We start from the raw sequence: 18,948 nt of genomic DNA on the forward strand, positions 1-18,948 counted from the left end.
AGTATGTAAGAAAAGATATGTGAGCCCCACTTAATAATATTCAAGTAAAAACTGATATAACACTAAGTCTAAAATTATCATAATCATATTATTGGCACATTAACATTATCTCCAAATATTGTGTGCATTTAGTTGTACATAAAATAATAAATTATAAATGTGTTATGTGTGTATATAATGGATAAATATGTATGTTAAAATTTACATTTTATAAATTATTAAAAACTAACACGTCCTTATTAACTAATTAAATATAAAAATGGTTTTGTGTCACAAATGCAGAAATAATAATAATATCACCTCGTCATAAAAACAAATACTTACATTGTATATTTAAGATGCTAAAAAAAAAAATGTGTATAATGTCAGCCAAATAGTTATTATACCCATGAATCACCACCTTGAGCAGTGGAAACATCAACAGATGATACTTTTGGTTGCGCTTGTTCATTATAATTCCACATTTCACCCATTGAACACGATGGGTCATATTGTTTATTCTTCTTTTTCTCGCGGTTAACTTGAGCATAAAGTGGTTCACCTGGTCTCAATGGCTGAAAACAAAATTAAAATTAAAAAAATATAATTTATTGTAATATTTAAATATTCTATGACATTATTGGCATTCATCAATCAGTATTTATATTTATAATATTATACAATATAGTTTAATACTATACATAAGACCTAAATTCAGCATACGTTAAACTAAGATTTCAAAATAGTAAACCAAATTGTTTTCAAATATTTATAAACAATAATTTTATACAAGAAATATTATCAAATAAACAATTAATTTATCTACTCTAGATTAACATTAATTTTGAGTTTTTTTATATAGTTACATATTATGTAATACAATAAATAAATAAGTTCATACAGAAAACAAGATATAATTAATAATATTTCAAATTTTGAAAAACAAATTCCATATTAAAATACAAGTCTCTACTTGTAAAAAAAATGTTTCTGGAAAAGCTAATGCCTTAATAAAATATTAAACCTAATTCAATATAACTTTAAAAATATTATGTACTAAAATATATTACAAGATAATCCGTTGAAAAAAATACACCTGACTAAATAATTAAATCTTTAATAATCAAACTTCACTAATTATTAGTTTAAACAATCAATTAGACCTAAAATGAATCATAATAACAAAAATATATTTACTAACCATCTAGTTTACTATAATGAAGTTTATTATTGATAATTATCATTCAGTTATGTATAATAAAACTAAAAAGAACCACCATAAATAAATGATCGTGGAATATTTCACTTTTTGGATACTTTAAAAATTCAAAAAATTCAATAATCATAGCAGAATATATTTATAGTTGAAAACAAATTGTAATATAAGATAAATTAATAAATATTATTAAATTATTAAATACAATTAGATCACAAATTTTAATTTTTATTAGCTTGATTTAATTCAGAATGTTGGTATATTTATAAAATCTTGTTCAATTACTTTTATTAATTAGTGCAATATATTTAATTTATATTGATTAATAATATGTGCAGTAATAAAGTAAGTAAAATAAATAAAGTCTAACTATAAAATAAATACTCATGTAACTATGATCAATACATATAAAGTATGAAAACAATACCAATAAATTACCAACACTTCATCTACTCACATGTCCAGGAGGATATATTAATACTCCACCAGCTGGAGGAGTATGATTAGACACTTCGGGATATGGCATATCAGCTAATGGAATATCTTCATTCTGAAAATATCAAGCGCATAAATGAAATAAAGAACTAACCGAAAAAATAAGACATTTTTATTCAATTATTATGAAATATATTTATTTTATAATTTAACTAACAAGTTAGTGTATACATACTATAATCTATTGTAAATGAGAAAAGAATTATATATAGATTATTAATGATATATTTAAAGGTGAATATTATAAATGTGTTTAATGAAATAGAAATTTTTAAAGAATTTTTTTTAATTTTTCACCCAGATAAACAAAATGATAAAAGCACCCTATAAATGCATTCATTGTCTCAGTCTAACACACACTAAGTTAACATTCTACATTTATAATAATGTTATTAATGAAATTAACCCATTATAAAACATTTAAAGATTTAATATTTTATTTTTTATTTATATCTACATATATCTCACTTTAAAATTACGATATCATTAAAAAAAACTGACAAGAGTGCATAGAAAATGTTTTTCTTTTAATGTTTATCTTTTAGTTTTATAATAGAAAAATTTACTTTATGTTAAAAGTAACATTACTATACAAAAAATGTAAAATATAATAATTAATATGTAACATAAATGAAAAAAAACAACAAATGCATAAGTAGTGTCCTTTGAAATATAACCTAATAAATAGTTAAAACAATAGTAATGAAATAAAATTGCATAAAATTATTAATAGTATAAAAATTATTATTTAAACAAAATTAACATGAAATTTATTTTTATTATTATTAGATTTTGTAAAAACAATTTCTCTCGACAATTAAAAAATTAAAATAAATAATACTTATTTAAATACAGCAAAATAATATAAATTTTACAACTAGTTGTCTTACATTTTTAGTTACTAACATTAACATCTTATCATAGGAATTGTGAAGTAAGATTTACAATATTCACTGAATATTACCACCATTATATTAAATTTATCATCAATTAATATTACATGCATAATATGTAATAATAAATTTAATAAATTTAATATAGACCAGTTAACTGAAATCATCACAACATAGGTGTACGAATAAAATCATCATAAAAAAAAACCATTGTATACCAAGTATAATTTTTATGAAAAATTCTTTACTATTAAAATTTAAAAAAAATTACTATCGATAAAATTACCTTTAAGTAACTTTAAAATATACAATACTTTAATATTCAAATAGTAAAATTTATAATTTACTTAAAAAAACATAGTAGGTATACTAATTTAAAAAAATATTAAGGTCATCCACAATATTTGTTACACAAGTGGCTAGGTTGTATACATTTCTTAGTAAAATCCTCACCAATTATGTAACTATTTGAATGACTCTTTATATTCACAATATTATATCATTTAACTTACAGCCTGGTAAGTAGAATTTGTATTAGAGTTTGATAGTGAATGATTCATCTGTGAAACATTTGGATTTTGTCTTTGAATTGTTCGATCTTCATACCGAGTCCCACCTTGACTCGCCATAGGACGATTAAGTGTACTGTTTGCATTATTTGGCGAGTTCACTCCACCTGCTGCATTTCTAGCTGCAATAGTTTTTGTAACAAAGTCTTGTTCTCTCCAACCATGTTTTTTATATGCATCTCTCAACTCTTGATGCTGCCACATAGCAAACAAAACTTGGCTGGCAAATTTCAAAACTCTAGATGTATACTTCTGACGCTGTCTGATTATATTCATAAGCCTTTCTACTCCACTTGAATCCAATAAAGACCTGCACAATATAAATAAATATAAAAATTAAATTTTAAATTAAATACAGTACATAATGCAAATAAATTGATACTATACAAAACCTTATAAATATGATTATAAAACACAAGTCATAATATTCAATTCACAGTATTAAATACCTAGCAAATTCAGCATTTTTCTTAATGACTTCATTCAGTGTAGCTAAAACTGCTGCAATAGTATCATCTGAGGTTCCTTGATCGTGCTGAGCATTCCCTGATGGTAATTTTTGCACCAAGTCCCTCATTGCATACTTGCCTAAAAATAAAATTTAAACATATTCACTAATAAAATATAATATTTCAAAACAATTAAAACAAACCAATAAGTTCTTTATTTCTTTGATCAATAGCCAAATTTCTTAAAGCCGTAGCAACAGCACATACTACACGATCCACTTCCATTCGTAAGAGCTCAACAAGAATAGGGAGACCTTTTTCTTTCCGAACTGCAGCTCTAATTTCTATACTAGGCTGCCAATAACATGCAGCTAAATTTTGAATTGCACCTGCAGCAGCTTCAAGAGTTTCTGGATTTGAACAGCTCTGTAGCAGTGCTAGGTATGATTGGACCACCTAAAATAAATGTTGAAAAATTATTAGACTTTAAACAAAGTAACAATGCAAATATTCATACTTCTGGTTGCCATAAAAGTTCCATTCCTTTAGCTGGTTCTGATCTAGGAATTATACGACTACTAGGGTTTTCTTTGGGTGACACCACTTGGATATCTTTTTTCTTTTTACTAGCTCCAAAGCAACCCAAATTTTCTGCTGGAACAAAAATGGTAATATAAATATTAAATATAATGTATTAAAGAGGTAATGAATATTTTTTAGCTTACCTTTTGGTTGAGGACCAACTCTACTTTGAGTTGGCAAAGGATGTTTATCATAATTTGGATCTTCAACTTCTTGACACCTATATGATAAGTTGCGTAATATGCATACACAATTTTCAACACTTTTATTTCCAATATTTGACTTTTCAATAGCAGTTGAAATGACATAGAGAAGTGAATCAATTAAATGTTCACATTCACGTAACTTTTTTCGTGCATATTCACCAGCTGAACTTATATTCCTAAATTACAAGAATTTGTATTTAACATATTTTTAACTATTGCATTTAAAAATTTAGAATCATTTTATACCTTAAAACACCAGAAGTATTTCTAAATACAGTAGACCAACAGATATCACTACAAGCAGTAGGACTCCACCCTGAATGAGGTAGTAAAATATGGTTCACAATAGTTGAAAGACCATCATCAATAATTGATTTTTTTAAATCCTTTAATAATAAACAAATATAAAATAAGTATAAAAATATAACTAATTGTTATTGTACATACTTCGCATGATGATAAATTCCATAAAACCCCTGTAACAAGTTCTTTAACTTCTGCATCGGCAGATTTATGTAATAAATTGATTAGTAACGGTATTCCACCAGCGTCTTTAATGGCTCGTTTGTTTTCATCATTTTGTCTTCCATATGATAAATTTCTAAAAAAGAAAATAGTTGTACTCTGTTGGATTTCAATTTAACCAAAATAAATGATTAAATATATACCTAAGGGCTCCACACGCATTTCTGTAAACATCTGGACAATCATGATTTAAGAGCTTTGCCAAAGCCTGTATTCCACCTAATGTTCTAGTTTTTTGTTTATTTGGATCATCCATATAACATAAATGTTGTAAATAAGCAGCAGCATTTGCTTTAATTAAATTATTTGGGTTAGCCAAGAATGTTATAACTTCAGGCAAATTAGGATCCCTCCATCTAAGACCTAAAAAAAAAAATTAATATGAAAAAATAAAACAAACATAATAACTCTTAAATCAAAATATACCTTGAGCCATTTGATCTCCACATTCATCCATATTCCATGATCCACTCATTTGATCTATATAAATAAAAGTTTAAATTATAATTTTTTTATGAAACATCCATGATATATTTAATTATTTACTGCTTATGATAAGAAATTAGTACTAACCATAACAATCACCTGGTGACGGTGTTATTCGATGATAATGGTCATGATTTGGATGCAATTGGGTAGCATCAAGTTCTTCATAGCCAGAAGGAGGATATGGTAATCCTTTTCTCATGTATTCTAAAAATAAGATTTTAAACCATATGCTATATTAATTTATTTTAAACATAACTATTTTAAAATATATATATACATAAAATTGTAATTACCTTGAGCCATGAGCTGTTGTGGTGGAGGAGATTCACTGCATGCACTAGGACTTGGTGGTGTGGGTATTGTTTCATTATATTCATGCCCCAGTTGGTTAGGGGATGATCCTGTGTCGTATACATGGTAAGCATTTCCATCTATTTTAGCACCTTGCTGGCCAGGTATATTGTTGGAACTGTAATACGAAAGTCCAGGATGTACGCCAACATAATGGTCATAATCCTGACAACCTGGATTGTAATTTTGGTAGTCATTATTATAATGTCCTAAACAAAACAAAATATATAAACAATAATTGTTAATTAAACATATAAATATTTATTAATTTTAGCAATTTACAGAACTTTTAATTATTTAAATTTAGAATTACTAAGAATAATTACAAGGACGCAGTCAACACTTTTTAAAAAGGATGTTTTAATTTAATATTTAAATAAACTTAGAAAATGCTGACTGTTCACAGATCCATCATGGATATGGTCACAATAATAAATTATAAAATTTTAAATAATTATTTAAATAAAATATATTACTGTACAATATTTAATATTAATAAGAATACAAAATTATAATAATATTTTAATCAGCTTAATGTGTAGACTCTTTCTTGCCAAATTTTCAGATAATAATCATATCCATGAATCACATCAATAAATCGATAACTTTTCTAATAACAGCTGCTGTTAATTATAAATTTTAGGTATTATAACTTTAAGGCATAGCCAGGCCTGAATAAATTTCTAGGTTTAACAAAGATATATTTTTACAATTTTGTGTGTGATTAATTTACTAGATCTTTAAAAATGTTAAATTTATAGACAATAGAATACAAATATTACTAAGCAATAGCTAGATGGTTATTTTCTAAAATTTAAAATAAGAATAAAATCTTAAACAAAAACAATTTTGAAAAAAAAATTTAAAACACCATTAAACAATTTATAATTAAACTGTTATGTTATTTCTAAATTTATTTTAATATTTTTAATATTTATAATTAAAAAAAGTTAGTAAAATTTAATCTAAATAATCAATTCAAAAATATTCTAAAATTAAATAAAAAGACATACTATAAATATGTATAATGCCATAAAGAATAGAATATGTACAAACCAGATTCTGACATATGAGCGGGATTATTTGGTTGAGTTGATGAAGTTGACGAAGATGACACTCCTAATGTATATGGGATGTAATCTAATGAATGACCATTAGGAATCATATGATGAACTTCTCGAACAACTTTTGTTACAGTTGTGACCTAAAATTAAAAAAATAATTTTAAAATTTAGCATTAATTTTAAATAATAGTTTCATTTAATCATAAAAATTAAAATAATGTTTACTTGTTGTGTTGTTTGATGTTTTTTTGTTTGGGATACTAATACAGGTTTTTCACTACATTGAGCAGATGAATTAGATGAATGATTTTCTTGAAGGCCGTTGTTTGAATATGTGATATCATTTGGATATGAATTATTTTGAGAAAGGTCTGACTGAGCTCTAAAAAAATAAAGCAATCTATGTTTTACAATCACCTTTTAAATTTTACTAATAATAACTACTATAGTAATAATATAATTAAATTCATAACTGTGCATTTGGATAATTTTTTTTTTTTTTTTTTTTGTTACATGGAAGGAAATTGTAGTAAACATTTTTTTTTCATAATGCAAGTGCAATAAGTGCAATATAATACAAGTTGTCTATTTTTATTTTATTTTACACAGAAGAGATGTAATTCTCACACAGTTTCTCTCTATATTATAATTAAAAATAAAAAGTTCATTTTATACAGTTTAGAAATTATAATTAGCTTCCTGGTTAGAAAGTTCATCTTTTGCAAATGCAGTTATTTGATTTTAATTTTATATAAGACAAAATATTTTTAGATTGTTATTGCCAATAACACTTATCACTCTTCAATTAATAAAATTACTAATACAATTTATTATATATTGAATTTAATTATCATTATTTAATATAGATCAATAAACCATACTTATGCAGAGTTGCATAAAATCATTCTTTAAATTTATTTAATGAACAGTCTTATAGAACCATTAAATATTTTTACTGAACTTTTTAGGTAGAACAAATAGTTGAATAAAAATAAATTAACTATAGGTATACATGATATCAAAGTCTATGCTTAAGTTTAAGCTTATTACAAAAAAAAATGAAAACAACTTTACAGCTTTTTTAAATTTAATAGGTAAAAGCACAAACTGATAACAAGCTTAAAACTAAATTTAATAAGCCGAAATCGGACCATTAATTTAATTAACTGGTAATCTATAGTTTAATGACTCAATAATGCTATTCAACATTTAATAAACGTTTAGTAGATGAATAACTTTTTATTTATTTAATAGCATGCTATTGCTTCATTAAATAACTAATGAACATTCATGCAATCTGGCATTAAAATAATAGATTTAAAAAATAATAATAGCCGAAAATGTAATCTTGAAACATTTATTTATTAAAAATATTTTTTTATTATTATTTATAATTATATTCTAATTTTAATTTAAAAAAATGAGTTTTGCGTATTTAATATAAATTTTGATTATATTTAATGTAAAAGTGCATGCATGTTCAACAATTTTTAAATACATCAAACACACATATATGATCATATTATATACATCGATTTACTTTAAATTTTACCAACTAAGTCTACAAATAGTGTAGTCACAGACATGTTTTATGTACATGATTTTAGTGAATACAAAACACATCTAACTCAAAATATAAATGAGATTAAACTCAAATTACAATTGATAATTATGAAATAAGGGATAAAAATTGAAAAAAAATTAACACAGCTCCCCTTAGAAACCTAACAGATTTATAATAACATTAATTTTTGCATTTAAATTTGAAGCACTAAAATAGAAATTTTTACAACTTGTTAAACCACACTAATCTACATACCTAACATTAAATTCTAATCTATAAAATTAAAAAAAATTCCACATTGCTTATAATTTATCTATAATTTATTACCTAAACATGAAAAATCATGAATAAATAATCTTAAGTTAAAACAAATTATTAATAAGTATCTCCCAATTATTTATTATTTTTTTTTTTTGTAATTAAACTTAACCTTATATAATCATAATAATAATAATTATGCTCAATGAATGCATTTTTACAGTAAAACATGGTTTTTTACATGGTTTATATTTAGTAGTATATACTCATAAAAATCATTTTTTATGTAAATATAGTGTAACAAATTTATTTAACAATGTTGATTCACAACATAAGATACATATTTAGTAAAAAAAATATAAACCAATTAAAAACTAATTTTGTTGAAATTCATAAAAAGACATAACAACCACTGTATTATCTCAGTCTAAAAAATATAACATAGAAAATTGTTGCTTAATAAAACCAATTTTCTTAAGCTTTAATATTAAAGTGAATTGACTAATTTAAAATTTAAAATTCAGAATACTTATTTATATCTATGTATGTATCCTGGTTTTTTACAATATTTTAATTTATAAGCAAGTTATGATAATTTTTAAGTATAAGTCATTAACTCATAACTAATAAAATATTATCAAAACTTATTATTACAAGGACATTATTCTCGTATGTGTTGACTGTTGTCTCTGTCTTACTAACATACATCATAGCACATTTGCGTTCAGAAGAAAACATTTTGTGATGTCAGCTTTAATATTAGAGTAAATTTACCTATCATCAAATTTAAAGGTAAAAATATTATCTAGACATTGTCATGCTTTTATTGATATCATCATTATAAAGTGAGTTATGAACATTTTAAAGTTATAATATTTTGAAAGATATATTTTTAAATAAAATAAAGAGGCTGGTCGTTTTAAAAAATATACATATATGGTGACATATTTAGTAGAATAAACAAGGTGCATAAAAAAAATTTAATAAAATTAGTTATAAAATATTTATTTTTGCCATTGGATATTTGAAAAACTATTAAAAAAAAATAAAAACAAATTAACTACTTTAGATTTATCATTTATGTAAATGATAATTAAAATTATTATCTCTATAGGTATGTTTACTGAAAATATTATAATTTTAAACAATAATGTGTATAATGGGACTATTGTAATTCCTATACATTATTTCAATTTTATAAAATAAATGTATATTTTTTCTTCTAAAAAATAATGGTAATCATATTTTCTTATAATACGGTCTACATGACAATACATGACAGAACTGTAGACTAATATAATATGAATTCAAATAAAAATATGATATATAACTTAGTTATCAGGACCCTGGTAGCCATTACCATTAATTATAGAATAAAATAATATAAAATCAATGCAATTAATCTATTACCTGAATCTATACATATCATAACTTTTAGTCTCACTTGATTTGAAAACATTTATTAAATGTAAAAAAAAAAGAAAAACATTTACAGAAAAGAAGGAAAAATAAACATATTAAATATAAATTGTTTACAAATATTCAAAAAAAAAAACTGTAGTTATTTATTAAAAATATATGTAAGCATGGAGCGACAAATCAATGTTAAGGATACTGAGATAATATATTAGATTAAAAAAACAATTCAAATACCTAATTTAATTGGTGAAATTAAATTTAAGAATGTTCTTGGGGAAGGTTACATTACTGTAAACAGTAGCAGTCTACCCTATTAACAGATTAGACCGTTACTCTACCTCTTTTAAAATGGTAGGTGATTAGTTATAACTAAATTATTTATATATTTGATTTAAATATGTAAATACATTGTTAAATGAATGTTGAAATATTAACTGTTAAGTGTGTAGATAATAGGTTTTATGTTATAAAAAAGTTGAATGCCACTGTTAGCTTTCTTTAAACGGAATAGATGATAGAGCCAATATACCAACTATAATATTTACATTACTACCACATTCATCCCACTTAATCTGGGATACAGATTTAAAAGGAACATAGGACCAATGTAACAGTTTGAATATAAATAAATATGTGTAGAAATATGCAAAAGCTATATTAGAAATATTATTATGATAATAAAGGAATATAGGAAGTAGTTTTAAATTGTAATAATGACCACGGGGTACTAGGCAAGAAAGTGCTGGACTAAGAGTGCATCATCTAACTTAACTTTAACATCACAACACAAGTGTACATTATAATAACACAAAACATATAAATATATATAATATAATATACATAATTATAGATATTTCTTTACATATTAATTAGTATTTAAAATTAAGAATTAAGTTATGAATAAAGGATTTATATTATATATTATTATATGGATAGATTAAAGTATTCTAAAACATGCTATAAGATAACACATTCAATAATAAAGAAATTTCATCACCGAGGAATCAGTTATAAAAATATAATGACTTTAACATTAGCACATGTAAATGTCAAGGAAAGATGGAAAAGATAACGCTACAATTGCGTACTTACATATTTATTAATTAGTAATAAACTAATAAATACTCGTAATAAACAAAGTAATAAATAATACCTAATTATTAAACAATATAATATTATAATAACGACTAAATTTTATGTTTTATTCTCGTATATTCTTGTAAATTTCAATATTTAATTATATTTACGACAGTGGCATAGCCAGGGGGAAGGCTGAGAAAGTTGCAGGCCCCCTTCCCCCACAAAATATCAAGAAAATTTAAAATTATTTTAATTTTTAACGGTCTATGAAAATTACTACAAAAATCGTAAATTGTACTTTACAAAAATTGATCCGCCCTCCCCGAAAAAAAATCCAGGCTACGCTACTGATTTACAAAACCGAGGAAGACGTGTTAAAAATATTACTGTCAAAGCGTAGTTTTAAAATACCCACTGCAAGGTTTGCATAGGCAATATCTGAAATATGTGTGTGTGTACATGCTAGCGTTGTGTGCGTAGTAAACGATCATTAGTAAGTGACTCACAGTCACACGTATGTACCACTCCCACGCATATAAGCGATAAGGATTCTGGAAATAAATTAGAATTTCTCATTATGTTTACTTAAGAACGACGACATTTCCAGTTGTATTTATTGTTTTATTTTTAATTAATGTAATTCATTGTACAATATTCGTGAATTTATACACGAATTCTTAAATAAGATGTAGATAATTTTGATATTGAAATTAATAAAAACATGGAGTCGTTTAAAATAAAACACGTGAGAAATTCTAATTTATTTTCATAATTAAGCCCATTATCGGCACGTTTAAGCGGAAATAGATACATTTAAAAATAGTCAATTTGCAATCTAAAGTTTGATTATGAATGTAAAAACCCGTATGCCGGAAATACCAATTGGTACATCATCACTCAAGTGTATCATGATATTGTATACAAGTCCATTCAGGAAATGTAAACTAATAACTATACTATTAAGACTTAAAATTGTCAATTAACAGTTAACACTTAGTTTAAAATGTTACAACAAAAAAACTATTTTTGAAAAAACGAATAAATTGATGATATACTGCTGATAGGAGTTTTTATAAATCTCAATATGGCTATTTTCCGTACGTATTTTGATATTTTAATTTAAAAAGCATTTAAACAAATGTTTACAGTTAACTTCATATTTCATCTTTATAGGGCATATCTTAATGTTTTCAGCAAAAATGTATTACCTTTCTGGTAAATATTTTTTGACAAATAACAAGTACGGCTGCTTCATATCATACATAAGAATCATTCGATAGATACGATAGTGTTGGTGTCTATTAGTAATAAATTATAGGTGAAAAAATTGACCTTTTCATACGATTAGATATTTAATCAAGAATTTTCATATTGCCGATGTAAAGTTATTAAAATAAGAAATATAACCGATCTTCGATAGACGAAATTATTTCAGTCTCTGACAAACATGTTATACATACCTATATACAATATATATTAGGTATATCTAATGGATACTATACTTATGTTTAGTTATTTTTCTATCAAATAAAATTGTTCATTATTGTCGAACGATTAGATGAAATATAACTTATTAACTATAGGTACCCTATACGAGCATTCTTAAGTTTATATTCTACTTTTTAATTAAATGTTATCTCGGCTAAGTTTACTACCAAAATATGGTATGGAATCCTATTTTTTAATATTAAATTTGTCGTTTATACCAAATTTCGTAATAAATAGATACAACTCCTAAAAATGTTTGAATAAAAATAATGTATGAAAAAACGATTGTTTCACTTTTTCAAATCCTTAAAATTTTAAAACTTTAAAAATATTCAGCTAAAAAATAAATTTAAAATAATAAAGACGACATTTTCAAGATAACTTCATGAGGAATTTAAATTCGGTTTCATATATTTTATCGGATAATTCGATTAGTCAGTAGAATTATTGGAAAAAGATTTACATTTAGGCAATAATAAAATCCAAAATAAACAGTATTTGCACCGCACAACGGGAGTATGGCACATTGTTGACATGTGCGTGCACGTATGAAGCAATTCGCTATTTCTTTTATACTATTAATATTATAGTCTTAACACTAATTATTACTTATTAGTTTATTACTAATTGTGTACACATTCACATGGCACACATACACGCCACAATATTTTTGAAAATTCCCTATATTGAATTCCTTAAAAACGGTAAATATCGAAATATAATTGGCATATGTGATATTGACTGATATGTCATGTTTTTTAATGTATGCAGGTAGTAAGTTAGTAATCACAATAGTTATGAGCTTAACGTCCGTGAATTATGATAGTATATTATCATATGAAAAAAAAATACAAAATTAGGTAATAATATTATAGATAATTAAATTCTATAAATTGCTAGTATTTATATTGTATAGCCAATGATAATAATACATTATATATTTTTTGAAATTATCAACATTATTTTTATCCACATTAAATATATAACTAGGAAGATTTAATTAAATTAAAATATGAATTGTTGTATCCAATAACAATATAATTATTAATTACAACTAATTGTATTTAAAATATTAAATTACTCAAAACAATTGTTTTAATTTTAATCTGTTTAATTATTATTTGCTTTAATCAGTTTTCTTTAAAAATATATATAATATTATTGACTATTTACCAAATGCTCGACAAAATATTTCATTAAAAGTGAAAATCTATATTTTTGTCTGTACCTATCTACTTAAAGCAAATATTTGACATTGGCATAATTCTCTTTAAACCAATTATAAAATAAGATAATTAAATTATTCTTTAATTATTATTACTTGATTTAAAATAAAAGCAAACTACTGCATAAAGTAAAGTAAAGTATTAATAAATGTATAAATACAATAAGGTTAGATAAATGGCTCTTTAGTAAAATATCATGCACATTTTATACTTATAATTCATACAACTTTAAACAATGTATCTTTTTTCAATTTTATCCATCATAAATTATTAACAATACTGAATAATAAATGTATTAAAATAAAATAAGGCAAAAAAAACAAATAAATAGTGATGCCAATATTAAAGACTAAATAAAAAAAAAACAATCATATGAAATGTCTAAACAAAGCATGTATATAGAAGCCAAAAAAGTAATAATTAAAAAATTGACATGAAATTATGGCAATTTTTTTGTAAGAAAAAATATACCTCTGTGTAATCTCAGTGCAAGTGAAGCTTTGCTCTTGAAGCTTCTCCACCCTTCTGTTCACCAACCTGTCACCCAAGCAAATTTGAAACAAATGTGTTTATTATATTTACACAAGCCAATACAAAATTATTGCGTTTAGTTTATTTATGCCCTTCCAAGTGAGAGAATGCACTACTGCACGACAAAAATTGGTTTTTCTATGCACCTCTGTGCGACACCCAGTCATTAACACTAATTCAAGGCAAAGTGCTGAATGAGAATGAGCAGAATCAGCACATTCTCTCACTGGATAGAATAAATAAATAGTTCATATTCTTATAAAATATTAATTTATTATATATTTATATTAGATAAATGCAATTTTATTTGATAAAAGCTAATTGTTATTGTTAAAATAAACATTTTAAAATAAGTATTCATTGAAATATTTTTAAACTTCTATCACAAACAAAATAAGTAATTAATATTTTAAGTTTGAATTTGAAGCATACCTATATAAACCATGAATTAAAACTTACATTATACTTAGAGTCTTAATGATAAATATATCATTTAAATAATGTATAATATAACAGGTTAAAGTAAGTAATAATATATTATACATTAAATATAACATGTAATATAATGTGTGTATGCTAGTAATAAAGCTATATTAATAAATATCATATAGTAAAATAAAATAAATTAATAATATAATCATTTTAACATTATCTTACATGAAATACGTTATACATTTTTAATCAAAATAGAACTTAAAATAAATTATAGCTAAAAGAATAACTATTCCCATTAAAATATACTTACAAACATGAGTCGACCAGCTGATTACTCATTGATAATTAGACACTTTCAACGCCTAAAACACATTTAATAAAAACCATAGTTATTAAATAATGAAATATATATATAATAGATGAGAATCTTTAAAACTAATGATTAAGCAACATTTTAGATATTTGCTACCAAATTGTCTAATATTTTAATGATATTAATTCATTATAATAGTTTTATAAAAATTTTAAAGTATAAACCCATTAGTTTATATTCTAGAATTCTACAAATACAATATAGATAGAATACTAAATTTAATATTACCTACAATTAATTATATACATTCTTTAGATAAGTCGATATGAAATACAATTGATTTAGGTACCTACTTAATAACATTTCATTTTAAATATATTTTACTTTTATGTAGGTGTTATACTGAACAATAATTGGTGACCACATTAAACCAATGAACTATTTTTTTTTAAATGACTCAGCAGTCTTTATTCATTAGTCCACATAGCACATTCCTTACCATAATTCCCGATATAAAATTGTTTATGTAAACATGGGTAATAAACGATTAATTAAGATTGTTTCGACCACAACTATTCAAGATAGATCACGGAAAGTACCTAATAAAACTAATAAAAAATAGCTAGGTACTTTAACAAAAATAAAAGTAAGTAATAAATTAATAAATTTTAAACAAGATTTAGATGACCATTTCTATGTATCCAATAAAATATGCTTCGTTATTACAACATTGAATCAATAAATATTAATGGATATATTTCTATTTACATAAAATTAAATAATAATATTTACTGCAATTTGAAATTACATTAGTTGTCTAGAATACTCATCATGACAATAAAGTAAATAAAATAACAAAATAAACTACTATTTAAAATTCCTACTTACCTATTATGCTAAATATTATTTATTTTATAATTTTTTCCATAAAAAAATCATAAAAGGAAGTATATAGACAGATTCAGACAGAATTCTGAAGAGTAACAATGTCTAATATCAATTATCAACTAATAGACTTGATTGTAACAGTTTAAACTAGATATCTATGTTTGAAGTTAATGATTATTAAATATTTATCTGGATATTCACATTCTCTTTTTATTTGTTATACCAAGCATTATAATTTTACTGATATTATAATTCTGATACGTTATGTATAGGTAACAATATAAATTACAGCAGTTAAAATCATGTCTAGATAATCATGGTTGGTTGTGCGTGCAATTCTAAACAAATTTACGAGTACACTGCTGGTCTACAATACCAATTTAAAGGTAGGAAAGTACTAAATTTAATATACATTGTTTATCGATTATTAAATTGACTAGACTATATTTTATTTGGTCTGGTTAAAAATAAAAAAGCCCAGACCTATAAACATTCATTAGTAAAAATAGGGCTTAGCCAAATTAATTATTAATAGTTGAATATCAATATTAATTGTTTGTTCTAAGTCTCAATCTTTAATCTGGTTTAAACTTTTTGTCATCAAAACAAACTATGAAAAGTCTATAAAATATTTAGTTAAAGTATACACACTAACATAACATATATAATATAAAGAAAACTGAATTCTGGAAATTTTATTCTACTTAAAATTTTAAATGTATTTAAATTACAATGCACCAACATTTTGATAATAATTCTTTAAAAATCTCATTAAAAATCAACATTTACAATGGATTTAGGACTCATAACAAATATTGAATTATCTAAACAAATTACAATTTCAGTCGTAAAAAACAGTACTCTAATACATAAACTTCAACACATAATCCAAAAATAATTAATATTGTATTTTTTAGCATTCAAAATGTCTTATCTAGTTCTAAAGACTAAATTGGGGTAAATTAATTTTTGCCGGTTTGTAATTAGGTACCTAGTATGGATATCCACTTATTTTAAGCAGTTAAATGTGTATTATTTATAATGTATCTATTCAGCTTATATTAATACAGTAACACGTTTTTCATACCTGCCTATATGGCTAAACCTACATTATATTTCCGATTGTTTTAAAAATTGATATATAGTTTTTAATCAAGGGAGGAAAGAACATCGATTTAAGTTATGAATTATAATTTTTATACAAATAATTTTTAAACATCAAGACAGCGCTAGGAACTAATTTCCTGAGGGCCTGGTTAGCAATCACAGGACTGGACAGGTTGCCCCCACACTAAGTATTTCTTATAAGTTAAAGTCCAATCGAACTTATAACAACTACCTAAATTACCTTTTATTCGTTAAAAGGAGCTATGTGAATGCGAATAATTCAAAACAAAATAATACTAAACTTTATATTTATAAAAATAAACAGTTATCTATCATGGAAAAAATAAAACCTAGCTGATCTCAGTAAGATTGTGCTTATAGATTTGTAGTACAATAAACCCGAGAATAAACCAGGAACACAAGTAGTATACCTGAATCATAAATATCTAAGATTCTAAGAGAACCAATTGGTCTAAGAACATACGATCACATTCTCATGTCGGTCGGTTGTAAAAATGAACGGAAATCAAAAATGTTGCCTAGGGTAGTCGATGTCGTTACGGACTATTGTCGAGCAAATGATCTAAAAATAGAAAAATACATACGTAGTAATAGAACCAGGACGAGTATGATGTGAAACGAACACAGATAAAACACTAGTCTTGGAAGTCGAGCTCTGCGAAATGGGGTTATCGGTGGAGGCAAAACACAACAACTGAAGGATTGCCATACACGGGGACAGGATTTATACCGTGAAACAATGGACGGCAGGCGGATTAATACGACGGCGATGTCGTGAGGGCAGTGCAAACACGACGCCCACTGTTGTCGGCGGGCTACGCCTAAAACGGGCAACAGATCGTCGAGGAAACGAGTCAAAGGTGGACAACTGTATACAGCGTACGCGTACCTTTTAGCAACAGTAGGTGAAGTTCGACGAAGTTTTCAATGGGAACGGATCATCGTTTTCATCAGTTCCACGGTGCGGACCGGAGATGGCGACACATCGGAAGTCGGCGGAGTTTCCGGGAGTGTGGCGGCGGTGGCGGCGTCGGCGACGTCAGTTGAGGCGGTGTCGGCGCGCGAAGCTTCTTCCCCGTAGTCGTTAGATTACACTACTACGACGACGGTAGCGGCAGCGGCGACGACGACGGCGACGGCAAAAGCGACGGCGACGACGGCAGCGACGGCGGCGGCGACGGACGGACGACGACGGGTCATACGCATCGCGGTCGCGCTATCGGCCGATATAGGGGCGCCCGATAACCGGGTGACGAACGGTGTGACACGTTAGGGGTTAAGAGAGGAGAGAAATAAAAAAAAAAATTCGTGTACAATATTATGCGTTTTGCGTGTGCGTGCGTGTGCGTTTAAAAACAATATCGTATTATCATAGGAAAAGTAGTCGTCTCTGTTATACGTCATCAGTCATCGTCGCGTACGTGTGCGCCGTCGCGTGCGCGTGCGCGAGTCTGTCCGCACATAGGTGTGTGTTTGTGTGTGTGTGTGTAAGCGCGCGTGTGTGTGTGTGCGCGCGTGTGTGTGTGTGCGCGCGCGTGTGTGTATGTGTGTACGCGCGTTTGTGTGTGTTTGCGATCGTGAAGCGGAGAGGGGAAGAGCGAGAGTGAGAGAGCGAGAATAGCCGAGCGAGAGCGAGTCGGGAACAACAACAAAACGGGGTTATCACCGGATAATGGTCTCGGGTCAGAGGTGTATGTGTATTATAATAATATTGTTGTCAACGACTAGCGTGATACTTTTTCTTGCAGCTTACATCGCAGTAAGCGCAGCGGCATCGTACGAATATATTATAATGTAAAG

General features: G+C 26.0%; 1 protein-coding gene across 3 annotated transcripts; it reads right to left on the minus strand.

The window, feature by feature from the left end:
• Positions 1–258: 258 nt before the first annotated feature.
• Positions 259–18,527, minus strand: LOC113556911 (catenin delta-2). 3 transcript variants are annotated; one of them, XM_026962133.1, is made up of 18 exons: positions 18,038–18,527; positions 15,130–15,181; positions 14,325–14,390; positions 7,044–7,200; positions 6,811–6,958; positions 5,697–5,963; positions 5,488–5,607; positions 5,341–5,394; positions 5,058–5,277; positions 4,837–4,990; positions 4,636–4,775; positions 4,327–4,565; positions 4,119–4,252; positions 3,805–4,057; positions 3,602–3,740; positions 3,096–3,462; positions 1,653–1,745; positions 259–554 (listed from the first exon to the last, which is right to left on the minus strand). In XM_026962133.1, the coding sequence occupies exons 2-18, from the start codon at positions 15,156–15,158 to the stop codon at positions 381–383; spliced, it is 2,754 nt and encodes a 917-aa protein (XP_026817934.1). In that variant the 5' UTR covers positions 15,159–15,181; positions 18,038–18,527; the 3' UTR covers positions 259–380. The 3 variants fall into 3 exon arrangements, with proteins under 3 accessions (XP_026817934.1, XP_026817933.1, XP_026817935.1); XM_026962132.1 differs by having other exon boundaries at positions 4,119–4,255; XM_026962134.1 differs by lacking the exon at positions 14,325–14,390 and having other exon boundaries at positions 4,119–4,255; positions 18,038–18,526.
• Positions 18,528–18,948: the final 421 nt, after the last annotated feature.

This window comes from Rhopalosiphum maidis, chromosome 3, assembly GCF_003676215.2.
Source record: "Rhopalosiphum maidis isolate BTI-1 chromosome 3, ASM367621v3, whole genome shotgun sequence".
NCBI classification, from domain to species: domain Eukaryota; kingdom Metazoa; phylum Arthropoda; class Insecta; order Hemiptera; family Aphididae; genus Rhopalosiphum; species Rhopalosiphum maidis.

What these genes read in the sequence shown, in the direction of transcription:
- LOC113556911 (XM_026962132.1), bottom strand. Translation starts at nt 15,158, where the DNA reads ATGAGTAATCAGCTGGTCGACTCATGTTT. An exon ending in TGGAGATCAAATGGCTCAAG is followed by an intron (nt 5,278 to 5,340) that starts GTATATTTTGAT and finishes TTTTTTTTTTAG; the next exon opens with GTCTTAGATGGAGGGATCCT. An exon ending in AAGAAATAAAGAACTTATTG is followed by an intron (nt 3,741 to 3,804) that starts GTTTGTTTTAAT and finishes TTTTATTTTTAG; the next exon opens with GCAAGTATGCAATGAGGGAC.